Genomic DNA, 27,975 nt, shown 5'->3' on the forward strand with positions numbered 1-27,975 from the left:
CAATGCTGACCTTTTAATTTTCAATCCCAAACCTACTTTCCCCTTCAATTGAAACTTTTGCAGCTGACAAGCTAATTTCACTTGTCGAGAGATCTGTGCCTATTTTCCACCTGCAACATCTATCACAGAACTGTTACATGTCACAGAAAGACTGTAAATGTCTTTCTGTGACATGGCTCCTGTCCCTTGAGCTCCCAAATTCACTAAAACCATCACCCTCAGCGTAATGCTGCTCTTTTGGTGGGCGGGTTCACTGAAGAAGGTGACACGTTAATGTGAGAAATGAGCTTTGAGAAAGTGGAAAGTTCTGATGTTTTTGTAACCGCTGAAGAAAACGATCTTTTTTTTTATTTAAATGACAGTAATTTGGCCCCACCTTTATTATTCCTTTGTTTCCTTCCTCCAAATCTTATCAAAGTTTATATTTAAAGGCTACATTAGAGTGTGCACTAATTATTCTCTCCATTTCAAGCTGACTTTTCTGAGCCTGATTCTGCAAAGTGCTGAATACTTATTATTTATTATTATTTTATTATTTGTATTGCTGAAGCTCCTAGGAGCCCCAGTCATGGATCACAACCCCATTGTGTTAGGTGCTGTACAAACACAGAACAAAAAGACAGTCCCTGCCCCAGCTGAGCATGAGCTCCTGTTGCGGTTCAAATACAAGACAGAACAAGGCTTTAAGCAAGCAAGCAGGCTGGTCTGCCAACGGGCTGGTCTGCCTGTCAGCTTTTCACCCTCTCTTTTATTTCTCTCTCTCCCCCCGCGCATTACATACTCCAACAGATGAAAGGAATACACTGGCTTTGTATAATATTCTTATTTACCAATATCTATCTACCGCATTCCTTGCTCTCGGGCCTTGAGCCCAGTCCTGGGAGGCTTCCCACGGTTCATGTCATCTGGGCGAGATTCCAAGGTTCATGCCCTTGAAAGGAGCCGTGTGTGCACTGCTCCTACACAACACTCTGGGTGTGCCCTGAATGTTGCCAAGTGCATGAACCCTGCATGAATGCTACAAGCTCCCAGCATGACACTGGGGTCAAAAGAGTTAATGAGATCCTGGGATGCATAAACAGAGGAGTCTTGAGTAGGAGTAGAGAGGTTATTTTACCTCTATATTTGGCATGAGTGTGACGGCTGCTGGAATCTCGTCTCCGTTTCTGGCTCTTCCTTCTAGCAGAGAAATATAACATGATCCAGTGGATGGAAGTTGAAGCTAGACAAATTCAGACTGGAAATCAGGTGTAAATTTAACAGTGAGAATGATTAACCACTGGAACAATTTACCAAGGATCATGGTGGATTCTCCATCATCTGACAATTTTTCAATCGAGATAGGATGTTTTTCTAAAAGATCTGCTCTAGGAAGTTCTCGGGCCCGTGTTGTACAGGAGGTCAGACAAGCTGATCACAATGGTCCCTTGTGGTCTTCGAATCTAGGAAGCTGTGAAAGACCTTAATTCCCCTTACCTTCAGTGAGTCCTTAGCCTCTCACAGAGTCAAGCCAATGGAAACATCTATGGTTATATAAGATGGGATTTGGGAGAAAGGAAAAAAGTACCCAACCCACACAACTCAACAGTTGGGAAGGGATATGAAATTCCATGCTTCAGAGTATAAATTAACCTCTAACTCATGGGGATTGGGAAGAACCCTCCCCTGTGGGAAGGTTTTTCCATCATTTTCCATTCTGCGGGTTCTTTCACCTTCCTCTGAAACACTTGGTCCTAGTCATTGGATGCCCACTGGTCTGGTCCAATATGGCAGTTCCTATGTACCCATCTATGCCTATTTGTTGTATCAATTGAATTACCTGATATTTTCTCTCTCAGGGGACTATATACCCACCCTTGCAGAGGGATGGATCTAATAGGTTTTTTTCTTTTTTTTCATGTATCCTCCCCCTACTCCTCATTAGAGGAGGGTACTACAATGATACATGATGGATCAAATTCACCACTGGCCATTAACTTCAATGAACTTCTATCAGCTTATACAAGGACATAAAAATGCCAAACTGGATCAGATCCATGGTCCATCTTCTCCAGTATCCTCTGTCCACCAGACAAATTTGGCCCTACATACACTGTTTGGGACTATGTCCCAACAATCTAGTGGCCAGTCATATGGGTCCCCTACTTTCTTTTCTCTTGGTTATTGGGCAAACATAGTGCAGAACCACCTTCCCTGTTGTATGGCTATTCAGGATGGCTGGAGAAGCTTTTGTGGAGAAGATCCTGGGCTCCTGATGCTGTGACTTTTCGTTTTACCTCTTAATGGTTGCGTACTTATTTCTTAAAGCCCACTTTCGGTGCAGTCCCAGTATTCTTCTCTTGCTGGAACACGTGCTGATCACTGTTCTGTAGAGGTAGCAGCTGTTCTAGCTGCTCTCTCAGGTAGCTCTTGCTTGACCTCCTCAATTTATGTGCACTATAACTGTGTTAGATTTAACAAATAATTGAGTAAATAAAAAAAGGAACTTAGCGTAACCAGGCTCTGCTTTCAAAGGTGTCACCACTTACAAATTAGCCTCCCACTTCTGTTCTAAGCGATTACTGTAAATATCTTTCTGCGATATGCCTCCTGTCCCTTGAACTCCCAAATTCACTAAAACCATCACCCCCAGCGTAATGCTGTCTCTTTCCAACACCCAAAAGGGAGTCTATGAGAGCATTACAAGCAATCCACTTCACTCCAACCATGCAAAGAAGCATGCTTGTTGCATATCCTCAGAAATAATGATATATTACATGTATATAGCACCTCTCATGTCAAAGGATCCATTTCACAAACTATTGATGAATTTCAGACTCTATTGAACTAAAGTGCGGTTTTGCCAAGTCAAGGGGGCCAGAATTTCAAAGTAATATATACATCCAGCACCACTGAAATGCAGCCACCTCTCGGGTGGAGGTGGTAGCTCACTGGGGAGGAACATACTGTGCACAAAGTGAGAGAGTGGAAAAATGTTGCCCAAGGATACAAGGGCAAACCGCCGCTCTTATGGAAAATGCCAGAGAGAACCTAAGGTAGTTGGACACCCTGTTCCCAATTCATTTGACTGTGAATGGAGTGTCCAAATCCCTTACACAGCTTTGACAATCTCAGCTCTACTATTCATGCCAAGCAGATAAGGTCTCCGCATTTTACGTCTCATTCTCTTCCTCTCAATATTTAGCGAGCAACCAAAAGGCGATGACCTAGAGACTCCTCTTGTGGAGACAAACAAAATACTTCTAAAGGAGCCACCAGGGGGACAATGAGCAGTCATACACATCCTTGCTCATACAGCCCTGACTCCTTGGAGTAGAGCAGACCCTTTGAAGCCAGTGGCCATGGACTATTCCTGGGAATACAGAATTGTCGGATCAGGACTGTAGGTTGTTCAGGTGGAATACCTAGGAAGCAGTGCATGGAGACTGATAGTGGAGAGTGAAGGGAATCACGGAGGTATGTGTTAACTGTGCGTCAGCTCATGGGGGAACGACTAAGAACCTGCCAGAGGAGTGGGAAGGAGGAAAAACGAAGGGACGTGTGAGTTAGTATGTTTCTAGGTGCTTGTCTACACGGCAAGTTACCAAGCAGCAAGTCAGGGTGTGAATCTACAGCACACCAGCTTGCTGTGCAGTAATGTCTTGTGTGGACCCAGCTAGAACACACCGAAAGTCCCAGAGTGCAGCTTGGTTTGTTACACTGGTATTGCCATAACACCAACAGTAGAGTTACTGTGTGCTGGTGCACTGTAGATTCACACCCGGCTGCACCGGGTAGTCACATGACACGCAGACAAGCCCAGAAACTGCCTTTGGTGTCTCGGGTTCCAATCCTGCAATCTTTACCACAAACACGGGAATTGCCAGGGTCCTTCTAGCCCAGTATTGTGTCACGAGCTGATGAGCACAGGCTGGTGCAGAGAAAGATGCAAGAAGTCATGTAGTTGGCAGTTAGGAGACAAACAGCTGTGAGGAAAGTTCCTCCTGACCCTCATTAGAGGTCGACTCTCATCCTGCAGCAGAAGGGTTAATAGTCCTTCCAAAACCCTTGTTTATTTTGTTAAATATTTGCGACTAAAACCCCTGATATTATCCCTTATCAGTGAGGGTAACAGACCACTGGAGCCAAGGGAAGTCGTGGACTCTCTGTCTCTTGATGTCTTCAGGTGCCTTTCTGGAAGAGTTGCTTTAGCCAAACATAAGTTAGTAGGCTCCATACAGGGGCAACCAGGTGAAACGTAATGACCTGTGATGTGCAGGACATCAGACCAGAAGATCTTATGGTCTGTCCTGGCCCTGAGCTGTAGGGATGAATTTATGAATCTATATTCATGTTAGCCATACCAATGTCCAATCCATTGTTTAATCCCATAGCTCTCATATGAGTACGCTCTATTTTTGCAAATAATCCCATTCAAGCCAAGGCAGTATTCATATGAAGACGGTTTGGCAGGGGTGAAAGTAAGTTAGAAGACTTACCGGTACGCCAGAGTCCTGAGCAGGGGGCGTGGCCTCAACTGGAAGAGGCGTGGCCTTAACCGGAAGAGGCAGGGCCTTAAATCCCCAGGCCCTCAGAGCTCCAGCTGTGGTAGTGGTGGCTGGGAGCCCGGGGCCCTTTAAATCACCCCTGAGCTACCAGCTGCAGAGGCGGCTGGGAGCCCTAGGGCTCGGGGGCGATTTAAAGGGCCCAGGGCTCCAGCTGCCGCTACCGCAGCGGAGCCCCGGGTCCTTTAAATCACTGAGGAGCCCTGGGGGCTCCCGGCTGCCACTGCTACCCCGGGGCTCTGGGCTCTGGCAGAGCTTCAAAGGGCCTGGGGCTCCGCTGTGGTAGTGGCTGCCGGAGCCCCGAGCCCTTTAAATCGCCACCTGAGCCCTGATGCTCGAGCTGTGGGGTAGTGGCAGCCAGGCTCTGTCGGGGATTTAAAGGGCCCCGGGGCTCCAGCCGCAGCTACGGCCCTGGCCCTTTAAATCCCCTCTGGAGCCCCGCCACCGCTACCCCGGGGCTCGGGCAGCAGGGCTCCGGCGGGGATTTAAAGGGCCTCGGGGGCGGGGGATAGCGGTGGCTGGAGCTCCAGGGCCCTTTAAATCCCCACCTGAGCCCTGCTGCTGGATCCCTGGGGTAGTGGTGGTGGGGATTTAAAGGCCCAGGGCGGTAGCAGGGGCTGGAGCTCAGGGGCCCTTTAAATCCCCGGCAGAGCCCCGCCGCCGCTACCCCAGGGCTTTGGCAGCAGGGCTCAGGTGGGGATTTAAAGGGCCAGGACGGTAACAGCAGCTGGAGCTCCGGGGCCCTTTAAATCCCCGCCGCCGCTACCCCAGGGCTTTAAATTGCCGTCTGGGAAAGCCAGTCCCGGTACAGCGCACCGGCTCTTGCCAGTACGTCGTACCGGGGCGTACCGGCTTACTTTCACCTCTGCAGTTTGGTCATTGGAGTAAGGTTAGCAGGATTAGACCCTAAGCATGGCCAGTCTGTCCCAGGGTAGCTGGTCTCTGTGGAGAGACTGGGCTGGGAGACCCTGTACTGGAGCAGGTGAGCCGAATCCAGCTAATTAAAGAGGGCTGCGCTACACCTCGGCCTATAAAGGGCTGCTCGAAGGTAGCTGAGAGGAAGGACTGAGCTAACTGAGCCCTAGGGAGCAAAGTCGTGGTGGAGTGGAGCTGATTCCTGTGGTGGGTAAAGCAGGCACTCAAGGAAGCAAGCCCATTGCTGCAGCTCCAGGAGGGCAGCAGAGGTAAGGAACTGGGTGGCCCTGAAGCCTGGGGACCAGGTATTGAGTTAAGACAGCGTTCTGTTCATTAACAATTATAAAAGAATAAACGTCCTTGACTGAAGGTGGGCATGGAGCCGCAGCAGCCCCCAGGGACACAGTCCTGTTATGCAGTGGGAGTGAAATCCTGGCCCTGTTGATGTCAATGTAGATTTTTTTCATTGACTTCAGCGGAGCCTGGTTTGGGTCTATCATAAGTATAAAGGGAAGGGTAAACCCCTTTGAAATCCCTCCTGGCCAGAGGAAAAATCCTCTCACCTGTAAAGGGTTAAGAAGCTAAAGGTAACCTCGCTGGCACCTGACCAAAATGACCAATGAGGAGACAAGATACTTTCAAAAGCTGGGAGGAGGGAGAGAAACAAAGGGTCTCTGTCTGTCTGTATGCTGCTTTTGCCGGGGACAGAACAGGAATGGAGTCTTAGAACTTTAGTGCGTAATCTAGCTAGGTATGTGTTAGATTATGATTTCTTTAAATGGCTGAGAAAAGAACTGTGCTGAATAGAATGACTATTCCTGTCTGTGTGTCTTTTTTGTAACTTAAGGTTTTGCCTAGAGGGATTCTCTATGTTTTGAATCTAATTACCCTGTAAGGTATCTACCATCCTGATTTTACAGAGGTGATTCCTTTACTTCTATTAAAAGTCTTCTTGTAAGAAAACTGAATGTTTTTTCATTGTTCTAAGATCCAAGTGTTTGGGTTTGTGGTCACCTATGCAAATTGGTGAGGATTTTTACCAAACCTTCCCCAGGAAGTGAGGTGCAAGGGTTGGGAGGATTTTAGGGGGAAAGACGTGTCCAAACTACATTTCCCAGTACACCCAGTTAAAGTTTGGTGGTGGCAGTGGATCCAGGGGCAAAGGATAAAATTAATTTGTAACTTGGGGAAGTTTTAACCTAAGCTGGTAAAAGTAAGCTTAGGAGGTTTTCATGCAGGTCCCCACATCTGTACCCTAGAGTTCAGAGTGGGGAAGGAACCTTGACAGGGTCCTTGGAATTAAGATATTCAAGGCAGCACTGCTGAGCATGGAGAAGCCACCAAGGGAAACCAATTTGTTTTCTGTGTGTTTAGCTTCTCCTAACGATGCTATTATGGAGTGGGGAGTAAGTCACTGTGCATTTATCATTTCCTTACACATTGGCTCTGTACCCTCCTGTTCCATCTGGCAAAGCTCTTCCTCTGGGAGGGAGTGTGAATTTCTCTGAATTTGTAGATATTTTTAATGTAATCAGCTAAATGTTTAAGCTCTCAGCCCCTTTTGTTATCCATGAATAAGTGACTCCCCCACCCTTAGAAATCATAGGAATGATTAGATTAGAATCCTAGAATCTCAGGGTTGGAAGTGATCTCAGGAGGTCATCTAGTCCAACCCCCTGCTCAAAGCAGGACCAATCCCCAACTAAACCATCCCAGCCAGGGCTTTGTCAAGCCTGACCTTAAAAACTTCTAATTAATTAAGGCCTCTTGTATTCATAGTGGCGTAGCTGTGACAGTCCCAGGACATTAGAGAGAAGAGGTGGTTGAGATGGTATCACCTCATCCATCTTGTCTCCAAAGGCTTTTTGGACTATCTAATCCATCTCGCTGCTATTGCAGGATTATTGCCTGAAATACCTTTTCTAGTGCCCAGTCTAGTTTTAAATATCCAAAGCGCAAGGTCTTCTACCAGTTCCCATGGGGGAGACTATTACATAACTTAATAAAATTCATCATCAGGAAACTTGGTTCTCTTGAGATTCAACCTAAAACTTCTGTTCTTCCATGTCATCTCACTGCTCCTCGCTATACCATGTTCCATAACCATATACAATTCTTCTCCCTTCTTGGTGTTCTTATACCTTGCAGTCATGAGCAGTGATAGAGCTGATCAAATCATGGATTGTTCACTGAGGGCTGTACTGAAAAATATGAAAATGTATTTGATTCAGTTTGAACAGAAACTGTTTTTCCCTCCAGTCTTTCTTGTCAAAACCAAAATTTGTTTTTGTTTTTTTTAATTTCAGATTGTTTTTGGGGTGTTTTTCACCATGCGTAGTGGCTTTTTTAATTAGGTAAATTCCAAAATGAAACACCATTTCAAAATGAAATGCCAAAACATTTTGTTTTGGAACTGTCAAAATGCTAATGTTCTCTTCTTTGTTTAGAAGCCAGCAGTTCCTCACATGGAGTGGCCATGTCTTCTCACTGCTGCCCACGGCATAGTTTAAAAGCCAACAGCTACCTGCAAAGCCATTAACAGAGTAAATAAAAAACGAATGGCCCTGGGAAAAATTAGTTATTTTAGTGTGCTTGGTAGATGGCACCTTAGCAAATGACCATAATTGTTCTTTCTGCTGCCATTTTATAAGATTAATTCCTGGAATATCAGCATAATGATTTCCTGGAAGCAGAAGCCCCTTTTTAGAAGGCAGTGTGCTTTGAAAAGCTACTGAAAACAAAAAATAATAAAGCCCGAAGAAGACACGAAAGAACAGTTTCATTCTTGTATTTGTTAGAAAGGGATAGACCGGGGTTCTCAAACTTCATTGCACCGCGACCCCCTTCTGACCCAAGTCCCGCCCAAGCCCCACCACCCTGGGGTGGGGGGCCAAGGGCTTCAGCCCCAGGCAGGGGGCCTGTAACCTGAGCCCTGCTGCCCAGGTCTGAAGCCCTCAGACTTGGGCTTTGGCCCCAGCAAGTCTAAGCCAGCCCTGGCGACCCCATTAAAACGGGGTCCCGACCCACAGTTTGAGAATCGCTGGGTTTGACTGATGCCATGTCTACACTACAGGTGCTGCAGATTTGTAGCTATGCTGCTGAAGTGCCAGAGGATAGACACTTCCTACAGCAACGGATGGGTTTTTTCCTTTCGATGCAGGTAATCCACCTCCCTGCATGGCGGTAGCTAGGTCCAGATTCTACCATTGACCTATCTGCCTCTACATGGAATTTCTCACATCCTTGAGCAATGTGGCTAGTGACCTAAATTTTAAGTGTAGGCCGGGCCTGAGACTAATTTAGCCTTGTGTAAGGGGCGAATGCAGAGCCGTTCTTACCCATACGCAGCTGCATAGGGCACCAGGAAATTTGGGGCACCAAATTTCCTGGTGCTCTGCGCAGCTGCATGCTGCTCCAGCCCCTGCTCCGGCTCTTCCCCAGAGCCCCGCCCCTGCTCCGCCCCGCCCCTTCCTGCCCCGGCTCTGCCCCAGCCCCGCCCCCCACTCCCCTGAGCTCTGCAGCAGGGCCGGGGCTGCACTCACCGGCATCGGGAAGTGCAGGGACTGGCCCCAGCTGTGCCGCCGGTGACTGCTGGGGGGGGGGTGATTGCCCTCCTCCGCGCCCCGCAGAGGCCTGAGGCCAACCCCCCCCCCCGACTTCCCCCCTGCAGAGTCCTCCCCCCCCCCATGTGGGGGCCACGCAGGGCCCCAGAATTGCTAGGGCCGGTGCTGGGCAGATATGCAGCTGGGTCGTGCCAGAAGGCGCTCCGGGAAGGAATTGTGACTGAGTGACAACTCCCTCCCTGCTCCCCCGCCTTGCTTCTAGAAAAGGAAGGCTCAGCTCCTCAAATATAGGTTGGTTCCTAAGTCCTACTGGCTTCAGTAGAAGCTAGGAGCTGAACTGCCTTTGAAGATCTGGGCTGCAGTAACTTCCTGGGTCCCTTTATGTTGACTGCAGTGTGTAAGAACCTTCACAGGGAGAAAATACTTGGCACGAACAGGCTCTGTAATCTAGTGGAGAAAGGCAGAACTAGAACCCATGGCTGGGAGTTAAAGGCAGACAAATTCAAAGAGAAATAAGGCACCGCTATTTAACAGGGATGTATGAAGTACCCAGGGAACTGGTGGATTCTCTTGAGGTTTTTCGATCAAGACTGGATACCTTTTTGGAAGTACGTTTGAGCCACGTTTTGGGGCTCAGTGCAGCAGGAATCCGCGGAAATTCTCTGGCCTGTGCTATCTACACAGGAGCTCAGATGAGATGATCTAATGGTCCCTTCTGGCCTTAACCTCTGTCATAAATATAAAGGGAAGGGTCACCACCTTTCTGTATACAGTGCTATAACATCCCTCCTGGCCAGAGGCAACATCCTGTTACCTGTAAAGGGTTAAGAAGCTCAGCTAACCTGGCTGGCACCTGACCCAAAGGACCAATAAGGGGACAAGATACTTTCAAATCTTGGCGGGGACGGGGCGGGGAGGCTTTTGTTTGTGCTCTTTGTTACGTGGTTGTTCTCTCTTGGGACTGAGAGAGGCCAGACAGAAATCCATCTTCTCCAACCCATCCTAATCCAAGTCTCCAATATTGCAACCAGTAGAGGTAAGCCAGGCAAGGCGGATTAGTTTCTTTTGTTTTATGTGAATTTTCCCTGTGTTAAGAGGGAGGTTTATTCCTGTTTTCTGTAACGTTAAGGTTTTGCCCAGAGGGGGATCCTCTCTGTTTTGAATCTGAATACCCTGTAAAGTATTTCCCATCCTGATTTTACAGAGGTGATTCTTTTACCTTTTCTTTAATTAAAATTCTTCTTTTAAGAACCTGATTGATTTTTCATTGTTCTTAAGATCCAAGGGTTTGGGTCTGTGCTCACCTATACAAATTGGTGAGGATTATTATCAAGCCTTCCCCAGGAAAGGCGGTGTTGGGCTTGGGGGGGATATTTTGGGGGAAAAACGTCTCTAAGTGGGCTCTTTCCCTGTTCTTTGTTTACAACGCTTGGTGGTGGCAGCATACGGTTCAAGGACAAGGCAAAGTTTGTACCTTGGGGAAGTTTTTAACCTAAGCTGGTAAGAATAAGCTTAGGGGGTCTTGCATGCGGGTCCCCACATCTGTACCCTAGAGTTCAGAGTGGGGAAGGAACCCTGACAACCTCTATGAACAGGGTGTAGCTTACTTCCCCCCTTGGGCCAGCTCCATGATGCTCGTTGGGCATGGGGGGGAAGGGGAATTAAATGTCTCTGCCCACTGCCCTATCCACATACCTAGGGGAGCCAGAGGAATAACTGGTGTGCAGCCCCTGCTCAAACCCTCTCCCTTGTGTCTGAGCTGCAATGTGGTGAGTGCCAGGGTAGCTACACAGGACAGTAGCATGGGGTCTTGCTCTCTCATATGTCCCTGTTAGTTTGTGCCAGGTTGTCATACAACCTATTGGGGGGGGCGGTAAATAAACAAGAAATCTACCATATATATAAATAAACAAGAAATCTACCATATATACCCAGAAGGAATGTACTATTTTCTCCTGCTAATCCTTCAAAATAATGTTGGGGCCCAATCCACCCAATAAAGAGGGGCCAGCACAAACTCTATGCACCACCGAAGAGCTATTTAAGTCCTAATTGATTCCTGTGCAAAGGGCACCACAAAGCCTATACATTGTTTAAGCTTCAACTGTTGAACCTGCAGCATGGGGGTGAATTTCACCCCGATTCCCATTCAGGTGACAGGATATCTGTATAATGTCTGTGGAACGCTCAACCACAGGGTTCCCGTATGACTGTGAGAAAGTCACTTAACCTCTGTCAAATGGGAACGTTTTCCTCCTTACAAGAGTGTTGAGAGATTTAATGTATTAATGTTCCTGATATCATTGGATGGAGGGTGTTTTAAGGCAGCCAAGTAGTGGTACTTGGCAGTTGCTTCTTGCTCCTTACTTTAATCTACTTTTATGTCTCTCTTCATTTCATATGGACGTTAGCTCTACAAAGTTTGCGTTTAGTTTGTGGCAGATTTTGTAATGTCGCTGAAACTGACCTTTGTGAATGTCAACCTGAGTGAATAGTAGCAGAGCTTTTTAGCTCCAGTGCTATTTGTCCACAAGTCATCCAACTCCCCTGATCGTTCCTATATTGGGAACTACTCACCATGGATAACTGTCTTCCCTCAGGCCTTTTTAACTGCAGAGAGGTGGACTGGAGCTTCTTAATTTAGAACTGGGTCACTGCAGAGCTAAACTGCATTGAAACAGGACTTCTTTCTGGCTGCATAAACACAGTATGTCCTCTTCTGATGCTTGTGATATATACTTGATACTGGTTTTTATCATTTAATGATGCTCCTGGGTGCAGATCTGAAGCCTTCATATTCCATCAGTTCTGCAGGAAAAGAACATCTTTTTCATTTGTCAGACCACACCACACGATCCATTGTCTACAGCCAAGCTCTAAGATACAACCGCATTTGCTCCAACCCCTCAGACAGACACAAACACCTACAAAATCTCGATCAAGCGTTCTTTCAACTACAATACCCACCTCCTGAAGTGAAGAAACAGATTGACAGAGACAGAAGAGTACCCAGAAGTTACCTACTACAAGACAGGCCCAACAAAGAAAGTAACAGAACGCCACTAGCCATCACCGTCAGTCCCCAGCTAAAACCTCTCCAACGCATCATCAAGGATCCACAACCTATCCTGAAGGACGATCCCTCACTCTTGCAGATCTAGGGAGACAGGCCAGTCCTCGCTTACAGATAGCCCCCCAACCTGAAGCATATACTCACCAGCAATCACACACCACACAACAGAACCACTAACCCAGGAACCTATCCTTGCAACAAAGCCCGTTGCCAACTCTGTCCACATATCTATTCAGGGGACACCATCATAGGATCTAATCACATCAGCCACACTATCAGAAGCTCGTTCACCTGCACATCTACCAATGTGATATATGCCATCATGTGCCAGCAATGCCCCTCTGCCATGTACATTGGCCAAACCGGACAGTCTCTACGTAAAAGAATAAATGAACACAAATCAGACATCAAGAATTATAACATTCAAAAACCAGTTGGAGAACACTTCAATCTCCCTGGTAACTGGATTACAGCCCTAAAAGTTGCAATATTACAACAAAAAAACCTTCAAAAACAGACTCCAACGAGAGACTGCTGAATTGGAATTAATTTGCAAACTGGACAACCTTAAATGGGGCTTGAATAAAGTCTGGGAGTGGATGGGTCATTACACAAAGTAAAAGTATTTCCCCATGCTTATTTCTACCCCGCCCCCCGCACTGTTACTCATACCTTCTTGTCAACTGTTGGAAATGGGCCATCCTGATTATCACTACAAAACGTTTTTTCTCCTGCTGATAATAACTCACCTTAATTGATCACTCTTGTTATAGTGTGTATGGCAACATGCATTTTTTCATGTTCTCTGTGTGTATATATATCTTCCTACTGTATTTTCCACTGCATGCATCCGACAAAGTGGGTTTTAGCCCACAAAAGCTTATGCCCAAATAAATTTGTTAGTCTCTAAGGTGCCACAAGTACTCCTCGTTCTTTTCCCTGTTCAATGGAATTCACCCTGTAATGTAAAGGATCCCCATCAGGCAGATAGAATTTCAATGGAGAAATATAAACTATATTCATTTGTAGATCATGTAATAAAACAAGGATCAAGGCCATATTGTATTAATATTATTTTATCAATACTCGTTAAAAAGGTAAAGTCATCACAACAAAGTCCTTATCCCACAGTATTTATACAATAAAATCAAAGCAGTTTGCTTAATTTCTTCTGCCTTGGCTCACTACTGTTCTGATTCTCATGTCCTATGGCTGCAATGATCACAAACAAAGAGTTCATCTTGATCTGTGAATGGCAAAAAGATCGCAATTCTGGGGAGATGAGGAGGGATCTTTGGGAAATTAAGAAGTTTGGCAAGTTAGAAAATAGGAAAACTTTGTCTAATACAACGTCTGTGATTGTATTAGCATCGGGTTAAGAAGGCGAGGTTTGGTCGCTGATTAGTTGTTGGCTACTATTCAGGCTTGAGGCAGCAGAAGGTGCAGGTTTTAGATCTGTAACCTACAGCACTGACATAATGTCATGCTGTCCTTCTGAGATTCTGGCCCAGAATGAGATTTCACTCATCATTGTGTGTCTTGGTTCCCCTAGATCTACCCCTGCTCAATCCCTTCTGCATGCTGAGATGAGAGGCCTAGAAAAGTGCACCTCTATGGCATGCAAGGGGTGCAGACGTTGACATCTTGCCTCCATTCCAATGCAGTATTGCTACTCTGGTTCCATTGCAGTCAAGGTCCTACATGCCGTAGGAAGGGACTGGAGGCAAAGGAAGGGGTAGGATTTGGTCTACTAGCAGTAAATCTAGAACAAAAGCGTTCTCGTCACCATTGGCGGAGATGGCATTGCACCAAGAAACTGGGGGACTAGAGTGGTCTTGTTCTCTTCAGAGAAGTTACTCTGCCTTCAGACATTTAGATGCACTATGTAGTGTATGGAGATTTAAGAACTGTAGCAATCAGATGCAGAACACAAAAGATGGAGAGCTTGTGACAGAACACAAAAGATTTGTCAGTTGGCCACAATTGCAGCTGGCCTCATAGTTTTAGACTGAACCCAAGGACTGATGTAGCTTGCAAATGAAGATACACTGTGCTAATTTTATTTTTATTGTTACTTTATTTTTCTTCTTGTTCTTAATCTGATCTACTTGGAGGGATATTTGGTCTACACGATTTCTGGAGACATAACACAACTCCCACTGACTTTAGCCATACAGCTGTGAAGGCAAAGATGTGGAAGTCTTGTGCTTTGTGTTATCTGACATACTGCTGACATATGCAAGCATCTTCCTGGATCCTGAGGCTAATCTGGAGATTGCTAAGAAACTTGTGGTTTATGTAGCACACCAGCTGGGAGTATGTGAAATGAGAGAAAACAGGTAAAGGAGATATGTTTCAAAATATCAGCTATGTGATGTGTAGGGGATGCCATAGGCATAAATATAACACAGTATTAACTTTCTGTGAAAGTATTTGAGCCAAATAGATGTTCTTGAATAAAAGATTTACATGAGATAAATATTCTTGCTATGCTCTATTGCATAACCAGAATAAACATTCACTATAGTATGAAAAGTTAAATTGACGCTTGCATTTTCAGAACTTGACTGGACATTTTCTGACACTTTAGGCAGCATATCCTGAATTTTGTTTTCTTGTTCATTAAATTTATTTACGAATATTTACAACTATTATTTGCATTACAGTTAGCATCCAGAAGCCCCAATCAAGCTTGGGGCCCATTTTGCTGGGGGCAGTACAAACAGAAAGAGACTGCTCCAGCGACTTTACAATTTAAATAAAAAAAGATAAACAAAGAGAGGGAGGAGAAAACAGAGCCCCCAAAAGGGAAAGTGACTTGATCACGGTCCCACGGAAGGCCAGTAACAGAGCCAGGAAGTCTCCAGGCTCCCAGCTCCCCATTTAGGAGGTTTTCGGATCCTCTGCTGTTTACAAGGATCTTTTTAGCTGGTTGATTTTCCCTTTGTAGGGTAAATAGCATCACTGATGCCAAAGCTCTGTATTGGGCTCATCCCTCACTACACGTCCAGGATTGTCAAATGTCATGCATCTCACATGATGGTCATGCATTTGGAAGTCTAGTCAGACATTCCAGTAACTCAGCAGGATTCTCATGAATCCAACTGAACTATGGGAAGGTTGCAGGCATTTGTCTGCAGATGAGCCTTTTGGCCACTAGAAGCCACATTAGTGCCTGCCCTGCAGATGACCAGAGCCCTCATCTCCCTCCCCAAAGCTGGATCAGGGCAGGAACCAGAACCCCAGAGTCAGTGATGATGGCTGGAGAAGAATCTGGGAACAGCAGCACCAGCGCTGGCATTTAGAAGCCTAAATACCTTTGAGGATCTGGGTCAAGGTATCAGGTTCAATACTGGTCTCAGGTTTCCTCACTTTTGAGCTGTAACAGGCTGCCTCATTATTTGTACTGTCCTAGCACCTAGAAGCCCCACTCACAGTCTAGGACCCCATTGTGCTAGGTTCTGTACAAACATAGAACCAAGAGATTATCCCCGCCCTAAGGAGTTTACAATATAAGTATAAGACAAGAGACAATGGATGGATACAAACACTGACAAGGGAGTACAAAGAAACTATATTGTCAAGATGAGAGGCATGGGTCTCTGCACGACAGCAGCCTCTCCATTGACAAATTTTTTGTAGGCTTCACAGCAAAGAAGAGTTTTAAGTAGGGTTTTGAAGGAGAACAATGAGTTGGTTTTGTGGATGGTTACAGGGCACTCTTGACCAGCACAAAGGGCAGTATGGGAGAAAGCACAAAGGTGCTTCTTTCAAAATGTAACAGGTGGGCCATGGAGGCTTGCATCATGGGCCAAATTGATCTGTGGATACTAAGTAGGAAAGCATACGTAAGGTGGGGAGTGAAGACAAGTAGCTTATGTTTGATACAGAAAAGGGAGCCAATGGTGGGGTGCAAAGGTGGGTGGGGACATAGTCAAAATGATAGGCTAAGAGCCCCTTGCCCCTAGCATCCACTACACACTCCTCCGGGAGCTAACCAGAAGCCCCAGAAGTTCTTCCCCGCCCCTAAAAGAGAACTTCAGCACTTCCTACCTATTGGGGCCAGGGGATGTTGTGAAGGCCAAAAGTCTAACTGGGTTCAAAAAAGAACTAGGTAAGGTCATGGAGAATAGGTCCCTCAATGACTATTAGTCAAGATGGTCAGAGCTGCAAGTCCATGCCGTAGGTGTCTCTAAACCTCCAACTGCCAGAAGCTGGGACTGGACGACAGGGGATGGATCACTGGATGATTGCCTGTTCTGTTCATTCCCTCTGGGGCAGGGGTGGCCAACCTGGGGCTCCAGAGCCACAGGTGGCTCTTCAGAAGTTAACATGCGGCTCCTTGTCTAAGCACCGACCCCGGGACTGGAGCTACAGGCACCAACTTTCCAATGGGCCACGGGGTGCTCACGGCTCCACCCCTGGCTCTGCCACAGGCCCTGTCCCCACTGCACCCCTTCCCGCCCCCTCCCCTGAGCCGGCCATGCCCTCGCTCCTCCCGCTCCACCTCGAGCCTCCTGCATGCCACGAAACAGCTGATCGGGAGGTGCGGGGAGGGAGGGGGAGACGCTGATCGGCGGGGCTGCTGGTGGGTGGGAGGCGCTGGGAGTGGGGGAGGGGGAAGCTGATGGGGGCGGCTGCTGACGTATTACTGGGGCTCTTTGGCAACGGACATTGGTAAATTCTGGCTCCTGCTGAGGCTGAGGTCGGCCTCCCCTGCTCTGGGGCACCTGGCATTGGCCACCGTAGGCAGAGGGGATACTGGGCTAGACGGACTGTTGGCCTGACCCCCTATGGCTATGTACCCCCAGCAGAACTAGCCCCCCCGCCTACTAGCCACAGCCTCCCCCAGCTACCCCTGAGCCCCCTCCTCCAGCCACGACCAGGGCCTCGCCCCATGGCTGGGCAGGGCAGGGCGGGGTCTGCGCGCCCGCGGCTTAGGGTGAGGGGACGAGCCCCCTGCGAGGCTGCCCAGCGGCTGGTTAAGGGACGCGGCCCAGGTGGGGCAGAGCCGTGGTGCAGCCTTGGGGCACCCAGCCCGGGGGGAGCGGCCCTGTGCCGGGATGGGCCCCCACTGCCCCTCGTCTGCCAGCCCAGGGCGGGGCGGGCGCTGCCCAGGCCCAGAGCCCACTGGGCCCCACAGGCTGGGGGGAGGGCGTGGCCCGTGGCTTCGATGGGCTCCTCCCCCAGCCTCTTTTCCCGCCCGGATGCACTGCGCTTGCGCGCCGCTCCCGCGCTCCCCTCAGAGCGCCTTGACTTGAGCAACTCCCCCGCCCCGCCGCCAGCGATTGCATCTGCGCACGATTTCCCCGCCTGTCCGCGGTGCGCTTGCGCACATCTCCACCCCCCCCCCACCCCCTGACCCGACTTGCGGCGCCGCTCCCTGGTCCGCCGTGCGCCTGCGCTGAGCTGAGCTGCTGCCTCCCATCCTCCTCTGCGGCGGTGTCCTGGCCTCAGGGCAAGTCGCCAGCGGCGCCCCCTGACCCTGGCGAGGTGACTGAGAGGGACGTGCTCCGGCAGCGATGGAGGTAAGGGGGGGGGCGCGCTCCGGAGCCCCCCACAGGCTGGGGTCCCATCCCCCCCGCACCCCTTATCCCCCCTAGGCTGGGGCCCCCTCCTCTACCCCACCCCTTATTCCCCCCCCCCCCCGGGGCGCCCCAGTGGAGGTGCCGGGGCCCCCTCCTTTACCCCACCCCTTATCCCCCCCCCCCCGGGGCGCCCCAGTGGAGGTGCCGGGGCCCCCTCCTCTACCCCACCCCTTATCCCCCCCCCCGGGGCGCCCCAGTGGAGGTGCCGGGGCCCCCTCCCCCCCCCGGGGCGCCCCGGTTTGGGGCCTGGGGCAGTAAGTGGAACTCCAGGGGGAGTTTTGCCCGAGTGCGGACGGGGTGGGTTCGGCTTTCGCTGCCGCTGCAGAGGTTACAACAGCCTCGCCACCGACTGGTGTTGGGCTTGGCCAGTAGTGCCCTGGGCGAGGAACCGAGTTGGCAACCGTTCTGGGTAACACTGGGCTCTGCTAGCCGAGTTAAGGTTTTGGTTTTTCTTCTGATCTTGGAGAATTTCGGCTTTTGTTCTGAGATAAGCATCCAGGGCTTCACTGAAAGTACAGTGTGCACTGTAACAACAACAACAAAAAGTCTCCAGAACTATAGCAACTCTTTGAAGGTGTGTTTTGCGTCCACGGCTATAAATCTGCATCCTAGTATTATCACTTGAGAAGCAATACAATAAAACTGTACAGCAATATAGCTGAACATTTGGGAGCTGAGGACTATGTGAAGGAGCTTCAAGTCTTGGAGCCCCATGTTTGCAACATAAAACAACATGGAAGACTCTTATTGCTTCGTTTATAAGTACTCCCTGAGAGCATCAAACTCAGGGTATTCTGTAATTTATATAGCAAGACATGCTGTGATCAAATTGATGTTTCCTATTAAGAATATATTTTGATGGGGGAGGGAGATGGGGAAATATACCTGTCCCTATGTTTTACTGTTAAATATTTACTGTTTTTTAGATATTTTAATTAGGGCTGTCTAGCAATTAAAAAAAATTGTGATTAATTGCACTGTTAAACAATAATACAATACTATTCAAATATTTTGGATGTTTTTTACATTTTCAAATATATTGATTTCAATTACAACACAGAATACAAAGTGTACAGTGCTTTATATGTATTTTTGATTACAAATATTTGCACTGTAAAAAACAAAAGAAACAGTATTTTTCAATTCACCTAATACAGTACTGTAGTGCAATCTGTTTATCATGAAAATTGAACTTACAAATGTAGAATTATGTACAAAAAATAACTGCATTCAAAAATAAAACAATGTAAAACTTTAGAGCCTTTACAAGTCCACTCAGTCTTACTTCTTTTTCAGCCAGTCCCTCAGACAAACAAGTTTGTTTACATTTGCGGGAGATAATGCTACCCACTTCTTGTTTATAATGTCACCTGAAACTGAGAACAGGCATTCACATGGCACTGTTGTAGCTGGCGTCGCAAGATACTTATGTGTCAGGTATGCTAAAGATTCATATGTCCCTTTATGCTTCAGCCACCATTCCAGAGGACGTGTGTCCATGAAGATGATGGGTTCTGCTTGATAACAAGCCAAAGCAGTGTGGACCGATGCATGTTCATTTTCATCTGAGTCAGATGCCACCAGCAGAAGGTTGATTTTCTTTTTTGGTGGTTCGGGTCCTGTAGTTTCCGCATCGGAGTGTTGCTCTTTTAAGACTTCTGAAAGCACGCTCCACACCTCATCCCTCTCAGATTTCGGAAGGCACTTCAGATTTTTAAACCTTGGGTCGACTGCTATAGCTATTTTTAGAAATCTCACGTTGGTACCTTCTTTGTGTTTTGTTAGATCTGCGGTGAAAGTGTTCTTAAAACGAACATGTGCTATAACATGAAATATATGGCAGAATGCGGGTAAAACACAGAGCAGGAGACATATAATTCTCCCCCAAGGAGTTCAGTCACAAATTTAATTAATGCATTATTTTTTTAATGAGCGTCATCAGCATGGAAGTATGTCCTCTGGAATGGTGGCTGAAGCATGAAGGGGCATATGAATGTTTAGCGTATCAGGCACCTAAATATCTTGCAGCGCGCCGATTACAGAAGTGCCATGCGAATGCCTGTTCTCACTTTCAGATGATATTTTAAATAAGAAGCAGGCAGCATTGTCTCCCATATATGTAAACAAACTGGTTTGTCTTAGCGATTGGCTGAACAAGGAGGAGGACTGAGTGGACTTGCAGGCTATAAAGTTTTACATTGTTTTGTTTTTGAGTGCAGTTATGTAACAAAAAAACCCCTACACTTGTAAACAGTACTTTCATGATAAAGAGATTGCACTACAGTACTTGTATGAGGTGAATTGAAAAATACTATCTCTTTGTTATTTTTATAGTGCAAATATTTGTAATAAAAAATAATATAAAATGAACCCTGTATACTTTATATTCTATGTTGTAATTGAAATCAATATATTTGAAAATGTAGAAAAAATCCAAAACATTTATAATTTTCAGTTGGTATTCTATTATTGTCTAAACAGTGTGATTAAAACTGCAATTAATTGCAATTAATTTTTTTTGAGTTAATCGCACAAGGTAACTGCGGTTAATCAACAACCCTAATTTTAATCTCTGCTACTTGGAGTTCAGTATTTACTATATTTTTCTTCTATCTTAAGAATTGCAAACCCTCTGAAACACGTTGAAAGGCTGTCCAGTTTCAATGCAGGTATCTCTTAGTATTTGGTAAAAATTCTATCTTTTGTGTTGTTTTAAAGCAGTATAAGACGAATCACAGCAAATGCACGACAGAAACAGTATACTGTTAACTCCTGCATGGAAGTATGCTACTATCTCAAAAGGCTGTTCAGTAGCCAAAACTTAGCCCTATCCATTCTGATGCTAGGAGCTCTTGTACATGTAATTTAAAACAGTAGTGATTAAAATATTTTTATATTTATGCTCAATTAAATGGCCTTAAAAGCTTTTTTCAAATAAAGAAACTACATATAGAAGCTCATATGGGTTTTTTCAGTGCGTGTTCTGATGACTGAGGAAGTAGGGAATGCACTTTGACATTCTTCAAAAATAAGTTCTTCTTTATTCCTTCTAGATGCCGGATATTGTGAGGCAAAATAAAATTGCGGAACTGAAGAACTTCCTCTGTTCTTCTAAGGTAAAGCATATAGAGTATTAACGTCACTCTTACTGCTGACAAGTTTCACGTTATGTTTGATCCATGTGCCTTGACACTTGCATGCATTCTGAAGTTGTATATTCTCAGTTTTGGGGAAAAACTTGTTCCAGTATGCAAACAGTTTAAGAACTCTTAACTAAAATATTGCTTTTAAAATTAACTTTAAAAGCAGTCTTAAGAATTCTTCTGTCAACCTAGCTACCGCCTCTGGGGGAGATGGATTAACTATGGTGAGCCCGTCCTGTCACTGTAGCGAGTGGCTATGCCAAAATGCTACAGCAGCGCCACCGTAGTGGTTTAAGTGTAGACCTAGCTAGAGCCTGTGCCTTACTGGAAAAATATTTTTGGCATTGCTCCTTTTATATGTCTGTAGTCTGATTGTCTGTGGAAAGAATTCTATGAATGAAAACAAGTTGTTGTGGTATGAGAACTGGCTCAAAGGTAGCAAGTCTGTTTGTACGCGTGATGTGGGCTACAGCACGGATTAACCCTGACTTTAACTGAGTAAAGACTTTAAAAAATACAAATTGCAGAAAAGGCATCATTAGTATCAGTATGGCAGTTTGAGTGGGCTCTCTAGTAAATTTAGACTTAATTTTAAAAAAAATGTATTTCAGTACCATGTTTGACTTTCTCCCAGTTCCAGATGCTTTTGGGGGCTTTTAAAAAAAAAAACTTTGGTGACTAAACTGCAAATGATTGGAACTAAATGTATGAAATCTTGCTGGTTGGCCTTAAACTGAAAATTTTCAGGTCAGATACTAAATTAATACTCAGTTTTAAATATTAACTTGATTATTGATTAGCCATTTCGACTCCATAGTTGAAAACTAGTTATGACAAAGGTAAAGTAGTGTTAGCCTGGTTACAAATTGTCAAATGTAAATGGATATTTGGCTATTAGTAATATTTGTATTGAAATGAAATACCATCTATCTTTACTAGTTTATATACAAGCAAAACAAAGCCAGTAGTGGCTTTTACCTAAAATACCCAGTATTTTGAAAACTACAATATTTAAACTCTAGGATTGTCAGAGAGGGACATTACATATTGTTTCAGAGTTGCTCTACTGACAATAATGGTAATTCTATTAATGTGTTGCTTTCAGGAACCTTTGTAATTTGTCACTATGCTAAACTGAAATTGTTCCATCTATAGCAAGTCTAAACTCTGTCAGTGAATATTTTAGTCACTACTTACTGCTAAACTAAACCTCTCATTTTTTGTAAAGAACATTGAACTTTCATAATGTAAAACTATTGAAATATACAAATGATAGAATTTGTTTTTAGAAGAGGAGTCTAGTTATGGTAAGGGAGAATTCCTTTACACCACAGAAAAGATCATTACTGCTTGATTGAGGCAGTATACCATAAAGTTGGAGGGATGGAGTTCAACATGGTTCAGCTTCATTCAAGATGGAGTTTAACATGGTTCACTTTTTCTAAAGAATCAGAATTAAAAGTACAGAAAGGTAATACAAGGAAAAATCACTTTCTACCTTCTGTACTTAAAATATTTATTGGTTGTAAATTAGCAACTATAGGTAGGGCTGTCTACACTACCACTTTTGTCGCTATAACTTATGTCACTCTGTGTTGTGAAAAAAAGATCCCTCTGTGTGACACAAGTTACACCGACAAACGCCGGTGTGGACAATGCTATGTAGGCTGGAGAACTTCTCCCATAGCCACCACCCCTCGTGGAGGTGGTTTTATTATGTCAATGGGAGAGCTTTCTCCTGTCGGCATAGAGCAGCTACACAAGCGATTTCACAGTGGTGCAGCTTCATTGGTACAGCTGTGCCGCTGTAAGCTCGCTGGTGTAGACATGGCCTAAGGAAGGAAGTATGTTTTATAGCTTGACTTCCAGTAAGAAATACCATATCTGATTTGAGTGAGTCTCTTAAGAGCAGGAAATAAACTACTCTTATAGGTGCATGAAATTTTAAAAGGAAACCAAAAGTCCGAAGACCACTTCCTAGAAAGCTTCCATTTCTGGTTATGTTTGAGTAATAGGAAATTAGCTGACCAAATTAGAGTTTGATGATTCATTCTGAGATCACTAAGAGTTCCCTAGGCAATCAAATGGAGAAAAAAACCATAATGATAGTCTTTCATGAGTGGCCATCAAAACTGACTTACCCTGTATATTTTTTCTGTAATTTAAAACAGGTCAACAACATTCTGATTTGAGATTCAGAGAAATTGACTTGCTTAAGTCAAATTAAGTACTATTACTGTTATTTTTTTTAAAAAAAAGATAACTCCTCTTGAATTCCAAAATAACTTTGCAACTTAATTCTTACTGAAACGTGATGAAGACTGCTTATCAATGAGTGCTTATTTCCCTTGATCAGTAGCATTAAACAGCCTTTCCTGTTAGTCCAACGTATTTACTTCTCTGAAGGAAACTGGAAAGCAGGTGATCCTCACTGCATTAAGCAATTGATATGCCAGGGAACCCTTGCATGAGACTGACCCTCTCATATTAATTTTCTGCTGAATGAAACACTGGCTGCTGTTATGCCTTCTCAACCCTAATATTGATTTGCAGTTGAGTGCAGCCAGGTCACTGGTTTTTCCATCCCCCCCCCCCCCCAAAATAAATAAATAAACTGGATAGTTTTCAATCTTATTTTTAAGTTGCCTCAAGTCTTGCTTGTTGCCCTTGCTAACTGACTTATTGTATTGTATTGTGCAAGTCACTAACCTTACTTTGCTTGCCTCTTCACCGGGCCAATAGGAATAATTACCCTTGCCGACCTGGCTGATATTCTGAGAACATTTTTAAAAAGATGTATAAATGTCTATGTTAATATAGATATATCTCCACTGCAGAAAAATCTGTGGTAAAAGTACATGACCTTCTCCCAAGAGGAAATTTAAACTTTAAAAGCAGCAAATATATTTTGTCCTATATTCCACTATGTTCTCTAACAGCATTCCAACAGGTATCAATGAAGATGTAACCACAGATTTGAGATGAGAGGAATCCGTTTTAAAAATCAATCTATGCTAGCCTGAAAAGTGTGAGATTGACCCATTGTGAGAGGACTTCACTCTCCATGCTACAGAAACCCCATGGTTACCTTGCAAGAGAGGTGGGTAGCTGAGCAGCGATAGGGTTGGCCTCGCCATTCAGTGTACACTTGGAAGATGGCTGATCAAAAGCAGTGTGGAGGCCATTGTAGAGGAACTGTAGAGGGCAGGCCACTGGACTCATTCTTATGCTGATGAAGCAGCTCAAAACCCCCTGCAGCCAGGGTCACTAGACTTCCATTATGGCTATGGCTGGGCTGGATTGCAGCTGGCCATGGTAGACTTTATCACATTTACCTTTTGACAGAGCCAGATTATTCAGACTTTATGTGGATTTTCAGAATTTCATCCCAAAAGATATTAAATTCGTACATTTCGTCAAGAATGTATGGGATATTTTTCTGTCTCATTTTTCATCATGCTGTTTAGGTCACCAAAGTCCAACGCTAACTATGATAGCTAAGGCACTCCCTACACCACCCACAGGCAATCTTAATTACTAGAGTGATTTGTCAAATTATTAATATAGATAAGTGACCAATAGCAGTGCCTTTTCTTTGACGGAATTTGAAACGAGTATCTTCCTTCTGTGTTGTAATGTTGCCCTCCATAATGCTTTATGGAAATATGCTTGAGTGTGCATATGATGCAACTGGAATATGCTTTATGCAAAAGGTCTCTTGTAAGATATCATTACAAAGGTTATGATCTACTGTGTGTTTTCATCCCATTTGTTCGCATGTATTAGTTCTATGTCTGGAGTTAGGAGAATAAGATGTAAACATATTAAGTTTTAAGGGTGCTTCAGAATCAATGACCTGTAAACGGCTCTGTTTACTTGCAAACCTTCCTGAGTACCTGTGGGCCTGGAAGAATGGAGGCTGGGATCTCACAGGACATGTGACCATGTCACCTGATACTGGAATCCATCTAAAACCTGGTGCTTTTCCATGTAGAAGGAGGGGTGGGGACCCAGAGAGACAAAAGATTCCCGCCTCATGCCAAAGCTACAAATGGGGGTGGAGTAGGACAAGGAGGGCTGCCAGTCATGAGAAAACCCCTAGTTTCCACCTAAGATGTCTTCTGAAACTAACAAGGACTGTACCGGGGCAAGGATTGGTCCAGATTAGGAAGAAGTCTAGTCTGTGAAAGAAGCTTATTGGAACATCTCTGAGGATGAGATTTTTCCTGTAATCAGTTTCTTAATGTATTAGGCTTAGACTTGCGTGTTTTTGCTTTATTTTTCTTGGTGACTGACTTTGTTCTGTCTGTTATTACTTGAAACCAGTTAAATCCTACTTTTTATACATAATATTACTTTTGTTCATTAGTAAACCCAGAGTAAGTGATTAATACCTGGGGGAGTGTTAAGGTTCCTTCCCCACTCTGAACTCTAGGGTACAGATGTGGGGACCTGCATGAAAACCTCCTAAGCTTACTTTTACCAGCTTAGGTTAAAACTTCCCCAAGGTACAAACTATTTTACCCTTTGCCCTTGGACTTTCACTGTCACCACCAAACGTCTAACACCGGTATTATTATTATTAGGAAAGAGTTCGTTTGGAAACGTCTTTTCCCCCCAAAATCCTCCCAAATCTTACCCCCTTTTTTCTGGGGAAAGTTTGATAAAATTCCTCACCAATTTGCATAGGTGACCACAGACCCAAACCCTTGGATCTTAAGAACAATGAAAAAAAGCATTCAGTTTCTTAAAAGAAGAATTTTAATAGAAGAAAAAGTAAAAAAGAATCACCTCTGTAAAATCAGGATGGTAAATACCTTACAAGGTAATTAGATTAAAAACACAGAGAATCCCTCTAGGCAAAACCTTAAGTTACAAAAAGACACAAACAGGAATATCCATTCCATTCAGCACAGCTTATTTTCTCAGCCATTTAAAGAAATCATAATCTAACGCATATCTAGCTAGATTACTTACTAAGTTCTAAGACTCCATTCCTGTTCTGTCCACGGCAAAAGCATCACACAGACAGACCCAGACCCTTTGTTCCCCCCCTCCAGCTTTGAAAGTATCTTGTCTCCTCATTGGTCATTGTGGTCATGTGCCAGCGAGGTTATCCTAGCTTCTTAACCCTTTACAGATGAAAGGATTTTTCCTCTGGCCAAGAAGGATTTTAAAGGGGTTTACCCTTCCCTTTATATTTATGACAGGGAGCAAGCAGCTGTGCATATCTCTCTGTCCATATAGAGAGCGGACAATTTATGAGTTTACCCTGTGTAAGCTTTATACAGAGTAAAACCAATTTATTTGGGGTTTGGATCTCATTGGCAACTGGGTGTCTGGGTGCTGAAGACAAGTAACCTGCTGAGCAGTTTTGAGTTAATCTGCAGCTTTGGGGGCATGGACCAGACCTGGGTCTGTGTTGCAGCAGGTTAACATGTCTGGCACAACAAGACAGAGTTCTGGAGTCCCAGGCTGGCAGGGAAAACAGGTTCAGAGGTAATTTCCAGCACGTCAGGTGACAGCCCCATTGGGGTCTCTGTGACCGAACCCATCACATGTGTATCTGTGAATCCTACTCTATGTTGCAACAGTTGACTTGACTGGAGCAAGAGACATGATTTAACACAATGCTGTAATGAATAGTATGATTTCTAATTGTTTTTTTCACTCTGAACCAGTTCATTTCTCTACATTTGGCAGCCTGTAATACACTGTGCTTAAGCCTTTTCGCAAGTGTTTGTAACAAAGTAATATTGTTCTTCTGTGACTTCACCCAGTTAGCATGTTCCAGTAAGATCGACACCTGCTAAGCGAGTCCTATTTGGCTGACGCTTGCAATTGTGACTTATGTAGTTAACTTTCTGGGAAGGGAGGGCCTTGGCTGAAAATTCTTGAGAGATTTAATTCTGGATGCCTCAAGTTAGGCTCCTCAGTGTCAAAATATGGCTTGACTTTCAAAAGTGCTGAGCCCAAACAACAGCGGTGGAATTCTGTGGGAGTTGCAAGTTGTTCAGCATCTTATTGAAAATCGGGCCACTTCTATTCAGGTGCCTAGATTTGGATTTTAGTTTAGCTGTATGGAGCCTGGCTTGAAAATGTTTGGCCTCTGTAAACAAACCAAAATCCCAGGAAGAAAAGTTTTTATTCTATTTAGAATACCTGGACTACTCTACCAGGGAGGGCCACCTGTTTGGTGCTTATCAGCCAGCAGAAACAGGATATGAATTTTTAAGCCCTGGCTAGAAAACGTCTTAAGAAGGATCTTAGTGAGTTGCAATTCTGGAAGGGAGTCTTCTCACTTGTTTCCACCCGTTACCTGTGACTGTAGTGAAATTCTATTGTCCAGTGTATTGTCATGCTTATTTAACTGCTTACCTCGGTGGGCTGAGTGTGTGTGATGCCAGCTATTTGTTCTCTGCATTGGCTTTTGATTTATTTCCAGGTGAAATTCAGAACATTGGTTATCATCTATGAAACTCTGGAGAGTCTGGGTCCAGATTACTATTTGTATTCCTCTTTCTCTCCATGCCTTACCATGACAGTTATCTGGGGCTATTTGACTGTTGGTTGCTAGGGATATATTGTTGAGCATTGGTGGCCCCGCTTTTCGATAGAAAATCCCTAGCTGTAGAAATTGCTTGCTCGCTCTCATGGTTTGTCAGAGCCTTCAAGATTGGTTGCAAGGTATGTCTTTAAGTGATCATTTTGGAGACTCTTGTGCCTGCAGCCAGGGCATTTTCGGATGGGAGGTGGGGTGAGAGATTCTCCTTAATCATTATCCCTCGATGCTATGGCAATTGTAACATAACGTAAGGAATGCGCTGAGAGTGCGGGGCTGATCCTCAACTGATATAAATTGTTGTGGCTCCACTGAAGATAATGGAGCTATGGCAATTTTGTGTCAGCTGAGGATCTGCCCCAGAGTATGCTAAGGTTGCCTTTCTGACTCTTGGCTTTCTCATTTGTACATGTCTATGGAGAGTGAGAAGTTGTACTAGTCATCTAAACAGGATAGTAAATTTCCTTGGGGGAAGTTGGCTTTGTGCTTGAGGACTGGCCCAAGACTTGGGAGATCTGTGTTCAGTTCCCCGGGTCTGTCACTGATTTCATGTGTGACCTTGTGCAGTTCACTTAAGCTCACTGTGC

The 27,975-nt window shown here is 45.1% G+C and overlaps 1 protein-coding gene across 2 annotated transcripts in view; it reads left to right on the plus strand.

The window, feature by feature from the left end:
- Positions 1-17,471: 17,471 nt before the first annotated feature.
- Positions 17,472-27,975, plus strand: part of MKNK1 (MAPK interacting serine/threonine kinase 1) — a 37,040-nt gene continuing 26,536 nt past the window's right edge. For both annotated transcript variants that reach the window (XM_074961796.1, XM_074961797.1), the window contains exons 1-2: positions 17,472-17,623; positions 20,737-20,799. In XM_074961796.1, coding sequence (XP_074817897.1) covers positions 17,618-17,623; positions 20,737-20,799 — 69 coding nt within the window. In that variant the 5' untranslated portion in view covers positions 17,472-17,617. The remainder of the gene's footprint in view (positions 17,624-20,736; positions 20,800-27,975) is intronic.

Source organism: Natator depressus, chromosome 8 (genome assembly GCF_965152275.1).
Source record: "Natator depressus isolate rNatDep1 chromosome 8, rNatDep2.hap1, whole genome shotgun sequence".
Taxonomy (NCBI): Eukaryota; Metazoa; Chordata; order Testudines; family Cheloniidae; genus Natator; species Natator depressus.